Genomic DNA, 24,201 nt, shown 5'->3' on the forward strand with positions numbered 1-24,201 from the left:
TCATTGTGGTTAGGTACATGTGACTACAATAAATCAAATAGAACAAACATTGTACTCATGAATTTAGAAAGGATTGTAAATTTCGAAGATTTTACTACTACTTTCATTAGGGCAAGTTCTAGATCGAACTCCAGGTTTAGTCCAAATTCTAGAAAAATATGAATAAGGGAAAGTGAAAACTTCCAACAGGAGGAAATCATAGGCATTGCCAATCTTGTATCATGCCAATCTAATAGAAGATGTCCACAGATCATCCTCTTAAGTTAGGCGTGACAAATTCCTTGGCTGACATACATGTTTGAGTGTGACAGCAGTTATTTGAGCTAATCATAACTGATGTACATTGGAGTGGATTTCTTTTCCATTAGGCCTGTTGTTTTGATTAGGCATGGTGCATGGAGTACACAGAAAAATCTGGTCATTGTTACCTGCTCACGGGTGTCAACCAGCAGCTTATTCATTTTAAACATTTAAAATAGGGCCCATTTTATAGGACAGCAGTTGGCTTCCATGACGGTCTGGGCTGTGCACACAACTTTCTGTAGTTTCTTGTATGTAAAGTAGTCTAATCCAATAGTAGATCAAATATCCTTCAGGCAAACATTGGCCCTTTTGTACCTGTTTCATAACTTTATAAGATATAGGAGCAAAATTAGGCCATTTACCCCATGGAGTCTGCTCTGCCATTCGATTAGGCTGATATGCTCCTCAACCCCATTTTCTTGCCTTCTCTCCAAAACCCTTCAACCCATTACCAATTAAAAATCTGTCTCAGTCCTCAAATTTACTCACCGTGCCAGCATCCATCGCACTTTAGGGTAGTGAATTCCATGGTTTCAAACCTATATCACATACCTGCCCCGGTGACTAGAGGTGTGATTCATGGAGGTGTTAGAATGGAGGGATCCAAGATGCAAAAAATAATGTAAATTAGAAAAGTAGCTTGCAGCTGCTGCCAAAGAAGCCTTCGTGAAATATAGGAACAATTTACTTTGGTTGCTGAAATCTATACTAAAAACAAAAAGTGCTGGATATCACAGCAGGTCAGGCAGCATCCATGGAAGAGGAGAAGAGGAGTTTGGCTGTGGACATGACATCATGAAGATTTGAAAGTTCCCTGCCTAACCTCCCATTATCAGATAGTGGAAGTTCAAAGAATAGAAATTAAGTTTAGGAATGTCAATGGAACAGAGAAGTAAACAGAGTAAAACAACTATTTGAACTGCATTTTCACTGTAAAATGCTTTAGAAAAAAATTGAGGTAATAAAATTGCCAAATGGATTATTCAGCCTGTCTTAATCAAATTATGAAGTTGATACCACAAACATTAATTTAGTGAAACAAGGTTAGCACTGCTGCCTCACAGCACCAGGGTCCCAGGTTCGATTCCAGCCTAGGGCAACGGTCTGTGTGGAGTTTGCACATTCTCCCAGTGTCTGCGAGGGTTTCCTCCGGGTGCTCCGGTTTCCTCCCACAGTCCAAAGATGTGCAGGTTAGGTGAATTGGCCATGCTAAATTGCCCATAGTGCTAGGTGCATTAGTCAGAGGGGAATGGGAATGGGTGGGTTACTCTTTGGAGGGTCGGTGTGGACTGGTTGGGCTGAAGGGCTTGTTTCCGCACTGTAGGGAATCTAATCAAAATCATATTACCTCTCAAATTTAAATTTATCCATTAATAATAATTAGGTAAAATATTTTAAGAAGTCCACTCAAGCCAAGTGAAGAAGCATTTGTTTTGATTTTTAAAAAATCTTTAGGGCGGCACGGTGATTCAGTGGTTAGTACTGCTGCCTCACAGCGCCAGGGTCCCAGGTTCGATTCCAGCCTCGGATGACTGTCTGTGCGGAGTTTGCACATTCTCCCTGTGTCTGCGTGGGTTTCCTCCGGGTGCTCCGGTTTCCTCCCACAGTCCAAAGATGTGCCGGTCAGGTGAATTGGCCATGCTAAATTGCCCATAGTGTTAGATCAATTAGTCAGAAGGAAGTGGGTCTGTGTGGGTTACTCTTCAGAGGGTCGGTGTGGACTGGTTGGGCCGAAGGGCCTGTTTCCACACTGTAGGGAATCTAATCATGCCCTTCTCCACAGTAAACACAGATGCAAAATACTCATTTAGTATCTTCCCCCATCTCCTGCAGTTCCACACATAGGCTGCCTTGCTGATCTTTGAGGGGCCCTATTCTCTCCCTAGTTACTCTTTTGTCTTTAAAATGTATTTATAAAAACTGTTTGGATGCTCCTTAACCCTATTTCCCTAAGCTATCTTTCTCTTGTTCCCTTTTTGCCCTCCTGATTTCTCTCTTAAGTGTACGCCTATACTTTATACTCTAAGGACTCACAAAATCTCAATTTCTTCAATTGTTCAGCATACCCTACACCGACCAGCCTGCCTTTCACCCTAACAGGGACAAACTATCTCTGGACCCTTGTTACCTTATTTTTGATGGCATCTCATTTTCCAAATGTCCCTTTACCTGAAAACATCCACCTCCAACCAACTTTTGAAATTTTTTGCCTAATACTGTTAAAACTGGCCTTCCTCCAATTTAGAACGTTAACATTTAGATCCTTTTCCATTATTTTAAAACTACTGGAAGTATGGTCACAGTGCTCCCCCACTGACATCTCAGTCACTTGCCCTGCCTTATTTCCCAAGAGTAGGAAAATCCAAATACTGAAACAGAAAGTGTTCTTGTACATATGTAACAAATTCCTCTCCATCTAAACCCTTAAGAATATTGCAGTCCCATCTATATTTGCAAAGTTAAAATCCCTTAACATAACCACTCTATTATTGTTATAAATAACAGATCCCCATACAAATTTGTTTCTCAAATTCCCACTAACTATTAAGGCTGGGGCATGTTAGGGCTCACAGGTTACGAATTCTAGTTGTCTGGGACATCACTGTCAAGTCCTGTGCTAGTTGAGACATACCCATTTTCCTAGCAGTTTTAACAAGCTGATTGGCAAGTGATTGAGTGAACTATCCTACAATTGGGTATGTTAGTATCCACCTAACACCTTGCATAAAAATGAGAAAAATCTGTCCAAAGATTTATTTGAAAACAGCAATCAGAAAAATTTAAAAATTTACAGTAGCAAGCTTAACAAAACATTTGAATTTGAACATTCATCATTAATAAGAGCTATCACTATCACTGCACTAATGGACCATGTATTTGACAGATTAACGTTTGCACTCACAGAAATATAAAGCAAACCAATTTTATTTGGATTTTACTCCTGACCATGTACCAGCTTCTCAGTATAAACAGCAAGTTAGCAAGGTATGCTGTATGTACACAAAATAAAATCTAAATACAGACTGAAAGAAGACAGGAACGCAATTCCAAAATAAAATTATATTGCAGTCGCGGTCAACAGTTTTGTTAATTAGACTCCTCTGAAAGTAACTCATCTGAACAGCTTTTTTTTGAAAACAACAGTTAGAGGGAAATCAAATCCATCATGAAGATGAATGTTCTCACCTTTTCTCCAAAATTAAGTTTTGCAAAGTTGAAGGTTTTCAGGCAAACATTTGATCTACATATCGAAGGTTCAATGTTGTCTTTAAAGAATTTCTCCAAATACATCCCGAAATATGGCCAGGCTTGCTTAACAATCTAGGTAAAGAAGTTATAATATTAGAAATGCAGAGAGACAGGCATTGATACATATGCAATGTGGAACACTGAACACCCAAACTTAAATCACTGAAAATTTACGATAAGTATTTCCAATTAATCAATTCAACCAGTAATGAGCATCACTATTGTTAATAAGTGTTCAGAAAATCCATCCTCTCTCAGTTCTTACTTTATATTAAATGTGCTCAGAGGAGCATACTGCCTATTATTCAGACAAAGAAGATATGCCAAATGATTGGTAAAAGGTGGCTTTCTGCCAAATTTTCTCTTGTGATAGATATCTTGGCTTAGAAATTCAGAAATACCTCTATTTCTGCAAGCAGAAACAGAGAAGTCCAAGAAGCTCGAGACTTCATTGAGATGTGGATGGAAAGATCGTCTGACAAAAGCTGAAGGTAGATGGTGGCCAGGGAGTGGAAGATCAGAGAAGGGATCTCAGTTTTAAAGAGGCAGTGATCTTTGAAGTGGGAAAAGTAGACCTTTTTAAGACTGCAGCTAGTGATGGCACAGGCTGTTTCAACTCAAGCAAACGTTAGTGGAAGGGGTGTTCATCGTGGAACTTTATTTGCACACGCTCAAGATCTTGTTAGAGGCCTAGCTGATTTTTCATTACTTTACTTTTATTTTATCCTTTTATCAATTTTGGTTTGGAGCTGTGAACTGAGAGCTGAAAATAACCTGTGGGTAGAAGCTTATGTTTTAAAAAAAAGAACACACAAACTGAAGTTTATTTGACTGGCTGGGCCTGGAACTTACTTGCACGTCAGATCATGATCAAATGGTTCTCCAGATGTTTTAATGAGGACAATAGTACATTTAACCAGATTGTCGATGTTTGGCATCAATGAGGTCAGTACTAGGGAACTGGTGCCAGAAATTCTGGGTGAGACTGTATGGTAACTGAGATCTCACGGGGAGACAGTCAGGGAGGGAGTCGTCAGAGATTTGAACAGGGTTGTGGACGGTTTTCTAGGATGAGGAGTTTGCCTGTTGATGCAAGATTGGAAAACTCCGTTACCCCAGTTACCAGCCAATGGAAGTTCAGAGAATAGAAATTAAGTTTAGGTATCAGTAACTTCCTCTGAGTGAGTTAAAAAGGTGGTTGATGTTTTCAGTTGATTTTCCAAAGATGTCAATCTATGCCTATAGAATAATGAAAACCACTGAAATAATCTGGCAAGTTAAACTGGTAAGACTTTCATTTAAACTACAAAACTGGAGTCTAAAATTGATTATTCTCAGAATTTGGGATTGGTTACTCAAAAGTCTAGTTAGGAACATTTGTAGTCAATTTTTAGAATCTTTCAAGACTTCGTAGCAAATACAGTAGAAAGGCTGATGTGATTTGGCTGTTTTCATGTCATGACAAGCTTGAGAAAGTGAAGGCTGCAGATGCTGGAGATCAGAGTCGAGAGTGTGGTGCTGGAAAAGCACAGAAGGTCAGGCAGCATCAGAGGAGTAGGAGAATCGACGTTTCGAGCATATTTCTGATGATGGGCTTATGCCCAAAATGTCGATTCTCCTGCTGCTCGGATGCTTCCTGACCTGCATGACAATCTTGAGACAGACCTAAAACAGTTAAGTGGAGAAACCGATCTTCCATTTATAGATCTGTCAAAACAAATAACTTATACTACTAATTATTTTGAAATGTAACAACTGTTACAGGTTAAAAACAAAACTGTGTGACAGAGGGGATCCCAGAAATCAATTAGACAAAATTTTTGAAACAACACAGAAAATGTCAAAGAAATTCCAGAGGGCTGGCAGCATTTAGAGTTATGGAGATATAAAGCATGGAAACAGATCCTTTGGTCCAACTGTCCAACTAACCAAATATCCTAAATTAATCTAATCTGATTTGCCATGATGGTCTCCAGTGAAGAGTATTGTACCCAAGTTTGCAGATATTAAGAAACAGAGAAAATTGTACAGAAAGGGAGCAGTTCGTTACAGAAGGCAGATTACAGCAGACAAAGTTAAATAGGAGGTGTGAGAGACTATTCACTTTTAGATCCAAGTGAAACAAATCAAAATTTTTACTACTCACTAAAGGGGCTTGAACATAATTGGAAAGGTAAGCAATCATTAACCATTGCTAATTTGCCCCGAGAATGCGTTTAGTTGTTCCCTTGAAATGTCATAGTCTGTGCAGTAGAGAAGGGATGGAGTTCTGGGAGAATAGCATTTTATTTACAAGTAAAGATCATGTAGGCTTTGGGGATGGCAAAATAGACAAGTTAGAGGTAGCGATGATCCTATACATCTGTTGCCTTTGTCTTTTTCTATGGTAGATGTCATCAAAGGAGCCTTAGAGAAAGCTGCACTATAGATTTTTGATGATCAACTCTTGTGACTATGAACTAGTGGTGGAGGAGATTGATGGTGATGGTATTCAGTGAGGAAAAAGAAAGTCTGTGAAAGAGTGAAAAGATTCAGATGACCACATGCGCAAATCAGTAAAAATTGTTGCGCAGACATTAACAAAGGCAACTGAATTCTGGCATTTTTTCTTAATGAGACCTCAGAAAAAGGTGCATTGGGCCAAAAAAAATATCAGTCCAATATGATTCAGAAAGGTTAAATTATCAGTGTAGTTTATATATATGTGGCTTTTATGCCCTTGAAGTTTAAGGAAAAGACTAATTGAATGCTTTCAAATTATTAATTTGATTTATACTGAGAAATTATTCCCCCTAGCATCAAATATATTCATTTTAAGATTAGAGCTAAACCATTTCAGAAGTGAATTAGTATTGCATAGTTCCAATTGTAAATAGGGGTAATATGGACAACAAATCTCACTGCAAACAATTTTCTGAAATGGTAAGACTCAGTCTTAAAACTTTGAAATTGGAAAAAACAATTATATCTCAAGTCTTAATCTGCTTACCTTGTTCAACCATTCCACTCTTTCAATATCTGGAAAATGAACCTGAAGGAAGAGCAAAAAAAAAGTTTAAAATATGCACAGAAATCCAGTAGAATCAATTTTGAAACATATTTTAGTGGTAATCCATTAGTAGTCAAGCATGTGTGCACTTCTATCCAGATTCTTCACCACTCTCAATTTCTCCCTCACAGGTGATCCATATTCCTACTCTAGCCATAACTACACGGCTGAATAACTTTTTATTGATTGCCGATATCTCTGATCTTAAAACATTTGGCTAAAGTAACCCTGATGACATTGGTTTTGTTGATTCTTGATGGTTAACTAAGAACAAATTTCAAATCAATGTTTAATCCCAGAAGACACCTATGTCCTCTCATAGCACTACCCTTCCAGGCGGCCCAGATTTTAACAGAGTCCTCTCTAGTCCACAGACATTTAGAAGTAGTAGGTCAGATCAAGATGCAGAGCTCCGACTAATTTTGTCAGATCCAATTTTTGGTTGCCAGGAAAAAGGATGGATGGGAATAAGTAGATAATTTGAATGTGGCAGGACCATTTGAACTAAATTTTGATTTCAAACAGACACCACTTTGGCTTTTGCAAAGAATTTTACCCACAGTTAATAGACATAAAATGCTAATGACAGACAGATCGGAGTAACAATCTGACATTTTTTAAATAACCCATTCTAAATACTGAAAAAAAAAAGGAGACAACAGCTGTCAGTAAAGGGTTCTTTTTAAATCTGAACTATTTGATTGACAGACCACATGGTGTATATTAGGAAAAAATTGTTGGCATCTGTTGTTGCAGTTTCAATAGGGAAGATATCAGCAAAGAACTAAGGAATATTGTTATGAATGTCTGGATAAAGTTTCAAAAGCTACAATTATTTTAGCTTGGGAGTTCACAAATTAGTTCTTAATTTAAAGAGGTTGTGAAAGGATTTGTGGTTTTAATATAGATCGGAATTCTTATATTGAAAGTGAATAATCTGAGGAGATGTAAAAACTTGGATCTGAACTCATGGATTTGAGTGCTTTCATTATAAAATCGGGCATAAGTGAGAGCATGCTTGACTATTAAAAGTATATTTTCAGCTCCACAGGGGTCCTCAGAGTCTATCCCATTGGCGTAATTGGTCACTTATTAGGGAGGTAGATCACTGATAGCAAAATTCCACATCAACACTTTTGCTGAGGATCACTTCAATCATGCACAACAGTGCATTTCAGATTTCTTTAGATTGAACCACATTTAATCATGTTTCAGTTAAGTAATGCAACATTTTTTTGGAGCCCAAATTTTTTTTTTTCTGATTTCCCTCTACAAACCCAACCCAAAGTCATTTGCTTGTGGCCATTTTATGGGTCAGAAATCCTTGGACTACTCATGGAGGTCTTGTTCCCCATTTAAAATGGGGTCATAAATCAGATTTCCTCCCACACAAATTTTCATCAGGTGTCACCAGCAGGCTGGGGTTGAGGCTTTGTGGGGGAAAAAAAAAGCCTGTTGAAAGGTCTAGAGATTTCAGAAGATTAGTTTAGAAAGAACTATTTAAAGTCATCTCAGATGTTGCATTGCAATACCAATGCATTTTTAATAGACAATAGGTGCAGGAGTAGGCCAATCTGCCCTTCGAGCCTGCACCACCATTCAATAGGATCACGGCTGATCATCCTTAATCGGTATCCGGTTCCTGCCGTATCGCCATAACCCTTGATTCCACTATCCTGGAGAGCGCTATCCAACTCTTTCTTAAAATGAATCCAGAGACTGGGCCTCCACTGCCCTCTGGGGCAGAGCATTCCACACAGTCACCACTCTCTGGGTGAATAAGTTTCTCCTCATCTCTGTCCTAAATGGCCTACCCAGTATTTTTAAGCTGTGTCGTCTGGTTCGGCACTCACCCATCAGCAGAAACATGTTCCCTGTCTCCACAGAGTATCCAATCCTTTAATAATCTTATATGTCTCAATCAGATCCCCTCTCAGTCTTCTAAACTCAAGGGTATACAAGCCCAGTTGCTCCAGTCTTTCAGCGTAAGGTAGTCCCACCATTCCAGGAATTGACCTCGTGAACCTACGCTGCACTCCCTCAATAGCCAGAATATCTTTCCTCAAATTTGGAGGCCAGAACTGCACACAGTACTCCAGGTGTGGTCTCACCAGGGCCCTGTACAGCTGCAGAAGAACCTCTTTGCTTCTATACTCAATCCGTCTTGTTGTTATGAAGGCCAGCATGCTATTAGCCTTCTTCACTACCTGCTGTACCTGCATGCTTACCTTCATTGACTGGTGTACAAGAACACCCAGATCTCTTTGAACTGCCCCTTTACCTAAATTGATTCCACTTAGGTAGTAATCTGCCTTCCTGTTCTTGCCACCAAAGTGGATAACCATACATTTATCCACATTAAACTGCATCTGACCACTTACCTAACCTGTCCAGGTCACCCTGTAATCTCCTAACATCCTCCTCACATTTCACCCTGCCACCCAGCTTAGAATCATCAGCAAATTTGCTAATATTATTACTAATACCATCATCTTCTATATCATTAACATATATTGTAAAAAGCTGCGGTCCCAGCACTGATCCCTGCAGTACCACACTGGTCGCTGCCTGTCATTCTGAAATGGAACCGTTTATTACTTCTGTTTCATATCAGCCAACCAACTTTCAATCCAAGTTAGTACATTGCCCCCAATACCATGCGCCCTAATTTTGCTCACTAACCTCCAATGTGGGACTTTATCAAAAGCTTTCTGCAAAGCTACCCTCACATTGATCAACTTTGTATATTCAGTCACAAGCTCTCTGCGCTTTTCCAATATAGCTAGACCATACTGCATTGAAAATTGTGCCAAAATGTCCATCAACACTTTGCTGTGATCTGTTCTAATTTGCTTCAAATGACTTTGAATGATTAAAATTAAAATTGCATCCAAGTCTTGAGCTCTACATCAGAATCCCTAATTTTAACATGGAACAAACAAGTGACAAAGTTACTTACCTCCAAGTTTTAGGCTCATCTTCTGATATAGGATCCTACAGAACTTACTAAGTCCAAGAATTCTTGCAGAGATCAGCACAGAATCTTCATGAAAATCATGCTCCCTTTCACTGCCATATTTTATTAACTGTTTACAACATAAGCTACTTTGAGATGCAATGGAGAACTACCAAATGTGTAACATTAATGAATGAGGGGTAGCTGGGTAAGGTGGCAATCAGGTTAGCTCACAAATGTAGTTAGGTGATGTCATTAGGTGAAGTCGGTGAGGATAAGGCAAGGAGCCAGGATGGGAAGCAAAAGCTCAGTGAACAGTTACGCAGGAATTAGAACTGGTTTTTAATTAACCTAATATTTCCCTACGGTAACTAGATAGCAAAGGAAGTCAGAACTTTCCAAAGTCTTGAATTCTAACTCAGAGCTGGAAACATTTTCAGGAGGGTCCAGGCACAGTAAGTGCCCATCAGAAATTTAAGCTTCTTGGCCAATTCCCACATTTCCCCTGAATTAGGACTTTGAAGGGGTTCTGAAATATATCTTGTTGGGTACATCTGATTTCTGACCATCCGGAGACTGAAAGATCTAGGCACTGATGTTTGGCACCTGGGGAAAAGATAAAGTAACCACCTGTTCCTTTACATGGACTGACAGGCACTCTGAAATTGAAATGAACATATTCTGATCTTTGCTTCCTGAAGTGTCATTCAATGTTTGGGCAGTTGTTGCCTTTTGGAATGTTAGACCGAGGTTCAATTTCTAATGGGTTTCACTGCAACAGATGTTACATTCATTTGTGAACAAACGTAAATTTCAAAGTGTAGCAGTAACAAATTGTCCCTTTGACCTGATCTGTTGACAAGCTAATTAGGATTACAAAATGTTGTTTCTCAAATGCATTTCTCAGTATTATTGATATAGAAGTTATTAAACAGGGAGATGTTCATTTTCTCTCGGAATTTGTATTATGTTCCATTGTTATTGGATTTTGAGAGCTGTACACAGTGAACAGTGGATGAGCAGTTACGATCTTAAGGCATATAGGTGGCATGCAGAGATATGTGTGATCTGATAAGTAGTAGAGGACATATGGCAATATAGAATGGTACGGGTGATCGGAAGGGTATGAGCTAGCATTGGGTGAAGAAGAAGGGAGATGTGAAATTTTGGATCCTAAAAACACCTCCAAACCCACATTCATTTTGCACACGTGTGAGAAACTACACATGGATCAGGTGTGCAGTTTATGAGCCACAAAAATGTCCGGGTCAGCATTTTTGCAAACACAGCAAGATTCAAACCAATGTCTCTGACTGATTATAATCACTGCAATGCATTCTTTTTCCCTTCCAATGCTATTTACCTGCAAATGTTCAAAACAGAGGCTGTGGCTATTTTTCAGGAACCAACTAAATTGCCAAACTAATGCAGAGGACGCAAGTGTTCAGCTAGCGTACTTCCTTGTTGCCCATAAAGAACTGTGGGCAAAAATACCAAAGTAGAATTTTCCAGAATGCTTTGCCATAATTACAAATCAAAGAAAGCGACTTTGGGCATTTTATTTGCGGAATCATGTGCTGCAAAACACCTACCGAAACCCCTTTAGCAATTACTTACAAAAGCTCCATCCTTGTACAAAATTCAAGTTCATATTAAATTTCCTGGATTTATTCAAAAACAGTGGCTCAGATTTTGTGGTAGTAATAATTATAAATTTGTCAGCATTTATGATCATGACTTCTTTAAAAAAATCTTGCATGTGTGTTCTTGAATGTGGAAATCCAGATGTTGCGGCCAGTAATTGTACACTTCTCTAGAGACTGGAATTTTGAATTCCAGTCTTAAAGTCATTCAACTAACACAAGCTTGCCTTCTTACACTACTTGCCTCTCTGTAGAAACTAGAAAACACAAGTGACATTGTTGAAGGAAGTACAGCCTTCTTTATAATGGTATAGTACTAAGCTTACTGAACGGCATCATTGATACTGAAAAGCTAACTTCCAATTTGCTGAATGTCAAATTTCTCAATAATAAAATAATTCACTTTTTAATAGGTTTTAAGGCTTGACATTTCAAGATTCCATTTTATTCCCATGTGCATATTCATGTTATTTATTTAGTTCTCTATAAAATTTAAAGTAAAACTTAATATGTGAATTTTACTTCTGCGAAAAAAACTTTAAAAAGGTGACTAGTTACTTAACTTCTGCTTAATAGCAGCATTGTTGCTGGATGCCTTAGCATCCAGATTGTTACTAAGTTCAAACAAATACTGTGATGGAGACATCCCAGCCATTAGGGCAAGCCAAACAGAACAGCCAGGGAATTCCTAGAGGCATGGCACTCATACACAGACTCATCAACAAACACATCGACCTGGACCCAATATACCAGCCACTACAGCGGACAGCTCGAACTGACAACCGGAAGCGGCAGAGACAGGCCACTATAAATGCTGGAGGAAACAGCACAGAAGTGCTTCACAGGAGGCTCCCAAGCACTGAGGATGTCACCTAGACAGGGGACGAAACGTTTGCAAGACAAATTCCCAGCTCGGCGAACAGAACCACAACAACGAGCACCCGAGCTACAAATCTTCTACCAAACTTTGAATTGACTTTCTGGGTTTTACAGCATATCCCTGCGTTTTCTAAATGAAATATTCATTGGTTAAATATAATGCTGATTCTAAAAGTCTGAGACTATTAGTCACCATACACATGCAACTCCACTGGAACAATCTTTTCAATGACAATAGCCTAGTTCATGAAGTTGGCAAAATGGGACAGAATACGTAAGAGATGGATAATGAGATCCTGCAGCCAAAGAAAGCAGCCAAGTCACAACTGCCCCTCCATTTGCACTGAGTTTAGTCCAGATTTACATTCGGATTTAGGCCAAGGAGAAACTGCAGACATCTTATTTTTAGATTTTTTGATATAAATTTGACTGGCAAGATCAGTAGAGAGGATTCAAATTTTACATCATTTCTGCAAAGTGCAATCCAGAAAATGTAGGGTCAATATTAGCTTGAAATAACCAATATCATGTCTATACTGTCTTGATGTGAATCACTCAGCATAAGAGGACATTCAAGTTTAACAGACAAAATTATAAAGATGACATTGTGTAATTGGTTAGCACACAACAATGCAATGGTGTCTCTGAACAGGGTTCCTTGAATAAATCACAGAAGCCACATACACATTTAATGCTCCCAGGAGCAGTAACTGACTGCAGCCAGAGCTTCGGCTCCTCACTCAATCTAACCAGCTGGCAGGTCTACAGTCTCAGGTCCTATACCAACAATTTCTAGGACTGAGACTATATTAGGAGTTTCCTGGCAGTGAGAGGAGAAAAGGCCTGGGGGTCTTGGTGGAGAGTCCAAGCATGGAGAGACCACCCATGGGATGCTGTTCAAAAGGGTGGATTCCCAATGTGGATAGGAGTGCTTTAAATTCTTCAATTCCTGCCCGAGGAAAAAGAAAGACAACTCACAAGCTTCCTTCCTGCCCAAACTCCTGCTGCCCAAACTAGGTCTTCCCTGCACATCGTAAAATTGTGAATAAAATTAATGGCCAGCTGTTTCATTGTTATGAATTCATTTGATATTTCTGCCATCTGCAATTTTTTGTTTCTATAATGAATTGACTGCATTGTCCAACTTAGTGTAAGCTTCTATAAACAAAAGTATTGGACACTACAAGAACATATAGTTGGTGCAGCATTTATAGCTCTAGTATAGTCTATTTGTCTACAATTCAATTGCTTAATTAAAATTTAATTGAGCACATGTTTCACATTTATATTGCTTATAAGATTGGATACTTGAATAGACCATATTGTTTGAATAAAACTGTGCAGTTCTATTGAGTAGAATGTATCATTTTAATTGCATTTACATCAGTATTTAAAGTCTGGATTTCAATGAAATACTTCATATTTTTTGTGAACATAAGTTACAATACTTAAATGTTCTAAATGTTCATTAATATTAAAGCAAAATTCTCTAAATTTATGTAGGTTATAATTTTTTAAATATGCTCAAACATTATAATTGTAGCTTATTTCCAATAATGGTAGCCAGTTTGTACCAACGTTTTAGGAACAAACAATGTTGTTTTGTATAAAATATTATGATTTTTATGCATCATGTATAAATTATTGGTTGGTACTTCACAATGTGGCAGCATGTAATTTTCATTGCATCATTAGATTGTTGCATGTTCAGCTATGAACCACAGAATCTGAAGAACAGTTGTCATATTGGAATTGAAACATTAATGGTTTCTCTTTTCACAGATGCTGTCAAAATTGCTGAGCTTCCCCAACACTTACTACTTTGAATTCAAATCAATTCGTTGACCTTTGGTCCTTCTTTAACATTACGGCACACATCTGCTCATATACAAATAAATTCTACTTCAGTGGAAGATTACTGCATTGTGTATAAATTATTTTGGGTGGTGGTGAAGAAAAGAAAATAATAGGTGGCGACAGACTTTCAAACCTGCCTGCTTTCCACTTTAGAAAAAAGGTGTGGCAGAGATCAGGGTGGACGACAAGTGCATATACTTGAGTGATCAGAGACATTATTGATGACTGAACATTACATCCAAGTGAAATATTAAATAGAAAGATGGTTCGCATTTTGAATGCATTCTAATGTGGTCAAACCATTCAAATGTTTGTCAGAGTTAAAGCAGTGAAATATAATTGCTAAATGACACATGGATAAAAATGAATGAATTACACTAAACTTGGAGAAAACCTACACAGGTGAAATACATAAATTTTATTCAGGAAGTCACATAAACAAACATTTAGCTCTTTGATCAATTATTCTACTGATGCATCCATGTGCTACTTGATTTTGATAGAAAGTTTTTGTGCTAGGAGGTCCAGGTTGAAGTCCCACCTAAGGAAGAATGGACATTGGGGTGAGTTATAACTCTCCCCAATAAGTTGACAAAAAAGTAAAGACTTTCCTATGCCTGTTTTTCCAATACATTAATTTAGCAGTAGAATGGCCTGCACTAGATGGTCTAGATCCACTGCAAAGTTTGTTGGTCCACTCAAATATCAAAATTAAAGATTTAATAATGTCTATTTAAAGAGAAATCTGTGATCCACAAATGGCAAGAATTGACTCTTCAATTACCCTAGCCAGCTGAAAATCACTTTTTTTGAAAAAGCACAAAACAAAATTTCCCCTTACTCCAGAGTAGATGTGATCATCTGCAAACATCTGTCCTGTTCCAAGTTCCTTCTCAGAGTTAACCTATGACTGGTTGCTGTCAATATACTAGAACAGACTGACTTCACTTGTTAGGCAAGTCTATTATCCTGAGCACAATCAATCATTCAACATCTGCACCAAACAGCTTTGATTATTAAAATAATTTCCTCATCTCTAAATAGAATGCAAAACCCATTGCCTTACACACTCAGTAATACATCTTAATTATCAGGATTTTGCATTTCTTTGGTACTTATTTTTAATGTTAGGTTTAAATAGGATATCTTCAAACCAGACTGTTAAGGATTAATTATTAGAGGTTAACTGGACACCTTGGAGTGCAGGTTCATAGTTCCTTGAAAGTAGAGTCACAGATAGATAGGACAGTAAAGGTGGCATTTGGTATGCTTTCCTTTAGTGGACAGAGTATCCAGTATAGGAGTTGGGAGGTCATGTTGCAGTTGTACAGAACATTGGTAGGCCATTTTTAGAATACTGTGTGCATTTCTTGTCACCATGTGTAGGAAGGATATGGTGAAACTTGAAAGGGTCCAGAAAAGATTTACAAGGATGTTGCCAGGGTTGGAGGATTTGAGCTAGGGAGAGGCTGAATAGGCTTGTTTTCCTGGAGCATCGGAGGCTGAGGGATGACCTTCTAGGAGGTTCATAAAATCATGAGGGACATGGATAGAATAAATAGACAAAGGCTTTTCTTTCAGGCAGAGGAGTCCGGGACTAGAGGGCATATGTTTAGGGTGAGAGAGGAAAGATATAAAAGGGACGTAAGGGGCAACTTTTTCCACACAGAGGGTGGTGCGTGTGAGCTGCCAGAGGAAGTGGTGGAGGCTGGTACAATTGCAGCATTTGAAAGGCATCTGGATGGGTATATGCATAGGAAGGGTTAGAGGGATATGGGCCAAGTTTTGGCAAATGGGACTAGATTAGATAGGTATATCTGGTCGGCGTGGACGAGTTGGACGGAAGGGTCTGTTTCCGTGCTGTACGTCTCTATGACGTTATGAACTGGACATGACAATGATCAACTGATGTAGCACAAAAAAGCACATAAAAACAGACCTGATGCAAAAACAGCCTACACTGACTGGGGGGAAATTGTTTGACTTTGAAGGGCAGTGGGAATTGTTTGCTTACCTATCTACATGAGGTCTTGGTCCCCAATTATATTTGAGCAGTGGAAAAGTACCGAAGTCATTATGAAATGGGGATTCAGTGCATACCTTTATATTATTCTAAATGTGAATATCAGATACTTTACCCTGCTCTTGTGATTTTTCACCATCAGGCTAGGGATTTGCTACACCGGTGCCATAGGATCTGAGAATTGAGCTCAGAGTGCGCCAAGGTTCCCAATGGATAGAAGGCAATGACTCACTTGTATACACACACACACACACACAAAGCTAATCAGTTTGCTTCACATTAAACTGCATGCCTTCTTGTATTTAATTTTGATTCAAACTGAACAGAATCTATTAGGTACTTTCAGCCTAATAGTACACCTTAGATTACAAATTCACAAAAGTGTTGATGTGGTGAGGCTGCTTTCTCTCTTCTCTCCTACCTTGTTGTGAAACTGAACAAATATTTCACAGGTTCAATGAATGGGACAAAAATAGCAGCTTGAAATCTGAACAATATGTTTATAACATGGGACTTTGTAATAAATGTAGAACTTGGAAACACCACTTTAGCATTACAAAACAGAAGCAACAAACTTTAACATTTAAATCTTAGAGAACCATCTGTTTTGCTTCAGAGGTGTCTTATGTACTGACTGAACCTAGATTTCTGGACTAGGTGACCTGGATTTGGTTCCTTAAAATGAGGTATTAACATACCAATCATATTTACTTGATGGAAACAATTCTAAATACCTGCTTTACAACCCTTGGCAGTTAGAGAGAAGTAAAAGACAGGAAGGGAAATATTACAACAAGACAGTGATGAAAGGAACTCTTGAAACAAACAGATTATGTACTTAAGAAATTTCATGTAACAGGAAACCATTTTGCAAAATGGGAGGTTTGCACTCTCAGGAAGGAAAGAAGGCACTGCTTGCTTCCTTCGCCACAGCAACACTAAAGTGGACTCTGATATCAAAAATAGTTCCTCAGATCATTGTTTAGCAATTTAAAAAAAAAATCTTCATTTGAATTTATTCCAATTGACGGAATTTACCAGAAAAAAGGAATATGAAAATAACGAGATTGCATTGCTGATATTTTCAAGAATGATTTCAGCCAGTTGAGAACTCAATGTATAGTAACTCAAATATCTGAGGAATGTTTGAAGTGTATCTCAGTGAAACCTGTAATCAAAACTGATCAACCATTCAATTTATCTACTTCAAAAACATTCAATTTGGAAACTTATTTATAAAGTTTGACCTCATTTATATGTTTGATTAGACATTTCAGTTCAGTTCGTATCCAACTTTAAATTATTAATGTAAACTGTTTTGTGTAATTATGCATATTTTGTCTTTAAAAGATCTAATAACTGGCTCAGATTCAGAGTGGATTCTCCATTTTAAATTAACAGACCAAACAGGGGAATTAAGATAGCAATTACAAATATGCACTTCGGCGTGAATGATTCACTTTAAAAACTGTTTTCATTCAATCTTTAACTACACATATAAATTTATGGCGAAGTATAAATCAGAAAAAAGGAACAGCTTTTGCAGTATTCTGCATTGTAATCAAACTTATCTGTAGAATACATTAAATGTCGTATGTCTGAATGTTTTTTTTTCCTTTTTGCGATTCTCAATATGCTCAAATCTTTAGACCTCAATTAAAATGATCAAAAAATTCTTCAATTTGCTATTATAGGCCAACTCGCTGAATGTATATGATTATCTTCAGAACAATCAAATAAATAAATAAATAAATAAATGGTCAAACTATTATAGTAATTGTTTACCTATGTAAAAGGTACATCATTCAATATTTGACAAGGTACTATACTTCATATTCTTTTCAAGATTGAGTTCTGTCCAATGTACACTGAAGCTTAAAAACTGAAGGTTCACTTCTTTTGTTCATTTTGCATGAGAGAACAAAGGAACAGAGCAGTATTTAAATGGAGAAAAACTGCAGAAAGCTGCAACACAAAAGGACTTAGAGGCCCTTTTGAATGAAACACAAAGCTAGCACAGAGGTGCAGCAGGTAATCAGGAAGCTTAAAGAAAATTGACCCTGACTTCAGGGGACTTGGAATATAAGAGCGGAGATGTTGCAGTACAAGGGTCGAGTGTACAGGAGTACTGACAGCAGTTTTGGTTCCCGTAAGAAAAGATATCATTTCATTGGAGGCAGTTCAGAGAAGATTCACTAGGATGATCTCCCGTAGGAAGGGATCGCCTTAGGAGCAAAAGTCTTAAACAGATTGTGACTCTACTCACTGGAGTTAAGAAGAATAAGGTGATCTTATTGAAACATCTAGGATTCATTAAAAGGGCTTGACAGGTAATTACTGAGAGAGAGGATGTTTCCCTTCATGGAAGAGTATAGGACTAGAATATGTAGTCTCAGAACCAAGGGGCATCAATTGAAGAGTCTGATGAGCAGGAATTCAAGACAGCTGAGTGTCTTTGGAACTCTTCCCCCCACAGCTCTCTGCAGTAAAGTCCTTGTGGATATTTAAGGCTAGATGGATAGATTCTTGATTAATGTGAGAATGAAGGTTGACAGTGAAAGGGCAAGAAAGTGGACGTGAGGAATTTTGAGTCAGTCGTGATCCTACTGAATGGTGCAGCATGCTCAGGGGCGGAATGGCTTGTTCCCAGTTTCACTTCTTATGGTCTTTTGTGGCAAAACTTAGTCAAACTAAGCAGAATGCTCAGCTGGCTAACGGAATATAAAGTAACTCCTGCAATAAACAAGATAACCAGGAATAATATTCTATACCCTTTGAAGGCATAGGAAGATGAATATTCATATTTCTTTTAATTAAGTAGACAAATATAGTTTACTCAAGTATATGTAAAAGGTACATCTTTCAATAATTGACAAATTACTATTCTTCATATTATGTGCAAGATTAGGCAGAACTCAATGTACACCATGGAACTGGTGAACTATTTTGAAATGTTGAAAATGATATTTTATCCATTGTAAATTATAAATTGATAATTATTTTCTACAATGAAATTAAAAGCTGTTTGACAAAAATCAAGAAATATATTGTTACAAATATTTGTTGTTTTGAATTCAGATAGAATTGGTTTATGAAAATAAGACTTGCTTAATCTTTGATCTGATGCTAACTGACCTACTGCACTTTCAGCATTTTTTGCTGTTTCAAATTGTCTATGCCTGCACTTTAGCTTTTTATTTGAATCTTTGACTGAAACAGATTTTCTTTGGAAAAATACAAAGAATAAAAAGAATCAAAACTACGTAGTGCTACTAAAGTAACGAATTTAAATTGAAACGTTCCATGAAATTATACATGAAATTATAAAATGGGAACTGTCCTATGAGAGCAGTTCTGCCAGTATATCACAACTCCCTTTCTTTTAAAGTCAGAGACATACAGCACTAAAATGGACCCTTCAGTCCAACTCGTCTATGCCAACCAGATATCCTAACCTAATCCAGTCCCATTTGCCAGCACTTGGCCCATATCCCTGTAAACCCTTCCTATTCGTATCCCATCCAAATTCTGTAATTGTACCAGCCTCTACCACTTCCTCTGGCAGCTCATTCCACACAAGTATCACCCTCTGTATGAAACATTTGCCTCTTAGGCTCTTTTTATCTCTTTCCCCTCTCACCTTAAACCTATGCCCTCCAGTTCTGGACTCCCCCACCTCAAGGAAAAGATAGTGTCTATTTATCCTATCCATGCCCCTCAGGATTTTATAAACTTCTAGAAGGTCACCCCTCATCCTCCGACACCAGGGAAAATAGCCCCAGCCTATTCAGCCTCTCCTGTAACTTAAATCATCCAACCCTGGCAACATCCTTGTGAATCTTTTCTGAATCCTTTCAAGTTTCACAACATCCTTCCAATAGGAAGGAGACCAGAATTGCATACAGTATTCCAAATGTGGCCTAACCAATGTCCTATACAGCTGCAACATGACCTGCCAACTCCTGTACTCAATACTCTAACCAATAAAGAGAAGCATACCAAACATCTTCACTATCCATGTACCTGTGACCCTACTTTCAAGGAAAAATCCTGCAAAATCTCTGTTCAGGTGCTTATCCACTTACTTGACTACATGGAGTGCATTCTAGATCACGATTTGGAGATGCCGGTGTTGTACAAAAGTTTTTTTAAAAAAAATCACACAACACCCATTATAGTCCAACAGGTTTAATTGAAAGCACTAGCTTTTGGAGCGCTGCTCCTTCATCAAGTGGTTGACAACCACCTGATGAAGGAGCGTTGCTCCGAAAGCTAGTGCTTCTAATTAAACCTGTTGGACTATAACCTGGTGTTGTGTGATTTTTAACTTTGTATTCTAGATCATACTTACACCTTTCCTTGCTCTCAGCTTTTTGTATGTTCCAATGGTCACCACATTGCTAGTTGATTGTTCTTCAAATCCTTTGAAGAATGTATGTAGTCTGGCTCTTTTTCAGATTTGGTGCATGGATTTACAGCTGGATGCCTTTTCTACTATTAATCCTACCATATTTATCTGTGCTGCAAGCTGGCATAGATACATGCTGACTTACCTGAAGCTTTGGCTGTGATAGTTTTTGCCCTACAATTGCTAGGATAAGACTTGACCCAGGAGTCTTCTAGTTCACAGTGAGGATTGCTGACAGAGTCCTACTTTCTCCACATCCTAATCAGACACTGTAAAAACATTCGTTGTGAATTGACATCCTTTGGTCTTGACCCTTCTGCCATTGTAACCAGTTTCTCTTCACTTACTTACATATGCCTTCATGATTTTTAACAACACACAAATACCCGTCAATCTTCTTATCTCTACGGTGAACCTACATTTGAAACATTTAACTGAAATGCCTCATTCTTGGAATTTTTCTTGTGAATCATTTTTGCAGACTGTCTAATTAATTGATGTAGTGTTGAGAACTGTGTACACTGCTCAATTTGAGACTGTGAGGACTGCAGATGCTGGAGATCAGAGCTCAATTTGAGACTGCTAGATAAAATGATGGATGTAGGTAAAGTTACAAGATTTAAGACATTTTGACAGGTACAGGAGTAAGAAAGGTTTAGAGATATGGACTAAATGCAGGCAAGTGGGAATAGTTCATTTTTGGAAACTTGGTCAGCACAGAAAAGTTGGACCAAAAGGTTTGTTTCCATGCTGAATGACTATGAACCAAGTGTTTCCTGAGTGTTTGTCTTAACTTCCCTTATTCTGTAATCTGTGCAATAATTTATTAATCCCAAGATTCTATATGACCTTTAACCAATTTTACAACATGTTCTGCCATCTTGTGGAGTATTCCTGGGTCCCTCTACTCCTGCACCCTCTTTGGAATTGTATTCATTAGTCCACATTACCTCTGCTCAAGCTTGCTAACTAAATGCATCACTTTATACTTCTCTTCATAAAAGATTTCCTCTCCCATATGTCCACCCATCCTACATTCTCCAAAAATCTATCCTACAGTTCACGATGTTTCCAAGTTTTATGTTCAAAGCAAATTTCGAAACGGTTCCGAGTTTTGAAATGGAGTTCCAAGGAAGGGTCACTTGGTCCGAAATGTTAACTCTGATTTCTCTCCACAAGTGCTGCCAGACCTACTGAGCTTTTCCAGCCTGTGCACTTCTTTCAGTTTTGAAATCATGTCTTGTACAAAAGTCTAGTCATTAATATGATCAAGAAAAGGACTAGCACCAGCCTATAAAACATATTTGCTACTACTCATTCATACCTGTCATTCAGCAAATGTGCTATTCATGTTGCCACTGTCTTGGTTCTAAACATTTATAAAATTCTACACTAAACAAATGATTAGTATAATATTTATTCTACATCTATAGGGTGGCACCAAGAAGATATAATAATTGCATTACAGGCATAGCAGTAAATATTGGCTAGAAGTTGATGACATTTGGATCAGAATTAATTCTTCAGGAAGTCTTATTACCTGGAAAGGCTCTGCACATAAATAACATAATAATAAACATGCTAAGTACTGGGCCAATTCAATAATTATACTATGAAGGAACATGGGTCCCTTAAGCTTATTCCACAATTTAGTCAGCTCATGACTAATTTACATCTTGAATAGTCGCAGCTTATCAAAATTAATGGATAATGGAAAATAGAGAGAACGTTACAGAAAAGATGTGAAATAACTGTAAAATAATATCCATCAAAACCCTGAAGATCCCTGTCAAATTCAAAAGGTATAAATATCAACAATGAATCAAACATTTGGGAGATAACCAGACAGAATAAAAGCAGTTTTGTATTTACAATTATAGAAATATCCAGGAAAGCTGCAATCTAATATTGGCCATCAAATCCAATTCATTCCTAACAGTCCCAAAGAAGAGTCAGTGGATTTGAAATTTTAATGCAGCTTCTCTCTGCAAGGACACTGCCAGACCTACTGAGTTTCTCCAATACTCTTTCTAATTTATCCTTCATTTCAATATAATTGTTCAAGAAATCTGTGTACTGTATATGTTGGCAATTGAATGATGAATGATTAGGCGGAGTAGATTTGAATAAATTAAAATAGATGAAAAGGGCACAATGACTTCAAAATTAGAAAATATTCTCGATTTTGTTCAGCTTTCAGAAGTGGTCTCACTATGCAGTGTTATTTGCTGATATTTTATTTGCCATTATCTTGGACAGAATTCTTTAAAGTCCTGTATTATACATACCCTATGCTACATTCTGTAAATTGCTTTAGTGATTATAAATCAAGTTAGTGTTAAATTACACTGACAGGATATTCTTGCCATCCAGACATTTTAAAGGAACTTTAACATCTGCTATCATATTCTTGGTTAAAGGCTGTAGGTTTGACCTCAAAGGAAAGCCAAAAGAACCATCAATGTGCAACCTATTAACACATTTAGCTTCAAAACCGCTGTTATTGCATGGCACAAATTGACCTCTTCTGTTCTTTATTAGATTATATTTTACAGTGGAGGAGTTCAATAAAATAATCAGCTGAAATTATACCTTAGTGCTTTTCTGGATGTAATCTGCCTGATGAACAATTATAACTAACAACAGGAAGACAGTCCATTGAAATTTAATAACAAGCACTTCCAATATTACACAGGAATGTAGCAATTATAAATTAACCTGCAAAATGTTTTCTATGACTTGCTTCTCATACAAGATATAAGTGAAGAATTTCACCTGAACCACTTGTCATGTACCACAAGCACTTCAAAGTCATGCTAGAATTTTTTTTTTGTCTTGGGGTTTAAGATACTCTAGCAAACAGAATAAGTACTGGTTTTAATGTAATATTATTCATTAGTTTATTTGTTTTCACAACAGCAAAAACAATTGCACACAGCAAAGATAAACATTCCTTGTGTCAGTTTTGCATCAGTGCCAGAGCTGATAAAAATCTTATCTAGTCAAGGTGGTCTCAACTAATTGTACTGTGCGAACTGCAGAAATCTTGAGGAATTTTCATAAACAACTCGACCTTGTGGAGCAATTATTCTCAGCTCTAAATGACTGAAAATAGAAGACAATCTCAGTCATGTTGAAGTCACAAGCCTCACTTGCAGACAGAAACTGTTAATAAGTGCAAGCATCTTTGCTTGCATAGATCGGTTCCATAGCAAATGTGGGTAAGAAATGTAATTACAGCTCAACGATTGGGTGGGTGGGTGAATGTTTTTATAGCATATTCCACAAAGTAAAGTAATGAATAACTTTCAAACGGCAGGCTATTTACATATAAACACTGTGGTAAATAACCAGTTACATATAAGTGCATGTTGTCAAAGATTTCCCTGGGCTTCTTCAGTTGTCATTTTTTTTTAAAAAAAGGACCTGCACGCTAAATAAACTGGATAACTTCCTGGTCTATTTGAAGTAGCAGGCTCTCTTTTCCAGGCTATCAGAACTGCTATATACTGTAGCGTTTTCTTTCGTTGGTTTTTCACATGGTCTGTCATTTCACACCAACGTACAGCCGAAGATTACACGATTTTATTCTAAGGTCTTTTAGATATTTGATAAGCGAACCGGCCGTCTTCAGCATGCATTCTTACTGAGAAAGAATTTCGATTTATAATACTGCAGAATTTAACCATTGGAGGGACACGCAGCATTTGTGGAGTGACAAGCTGAGCATGATACTTCTTTGGAATTCATAACGGATGTACCAGATCTATGTAAATGTTTGCTTTCATTAGATCTTTAGAAATGACCAAAGATTTTTTTTTTGTTTAAAATGCT

The 24,201-nt window shown here is 37.7% G+C and overlaps 1 protein-coding gene across 1 annotated transcript in view; it reads right to left on the reverse strand.

Moving 5' to 3' along the window:
• The window catches only part of LOC140482319 (extended synaptotagmin-3-like), a 142,103-nt gene that overhangs the window by 117,003 nt on the left and 899 nt on the right, over window positions 1–24,201 (reverse strand). Inside the window, exons 2-3 of the mRNA XM_072579600.1 lie at window positions 6,542–6,583; window positions 3,490–3,624 (exon numbers count right to left, since the gene is read on the reverse strand). Coding sequence (XP_072435701.1) covers window positions 3,490–3,624; window positions 6,542–6,583 — 177 coding nt within the window. The remainder of the gene's footprint in view (window positions 1–3,489; window positions 3,625–6,541; window positions 6,584–24,201) is intronic.

Source organism: Chiloscyllium punctatum, chromosome 10 (assembly GCF_047496795.1).
Source record: "Chiloscyllium punctatum isolate Juve2018m chromosome 10, sChiPun1.3, whole genome shotgun sequence".
NCBI lineage: Eukaryota > Metazoa > Chordata > Chondrichthyes > Orectolobiformes > Hemiscylliidae > Chiloscyllium > Chiloscyllium punctatum.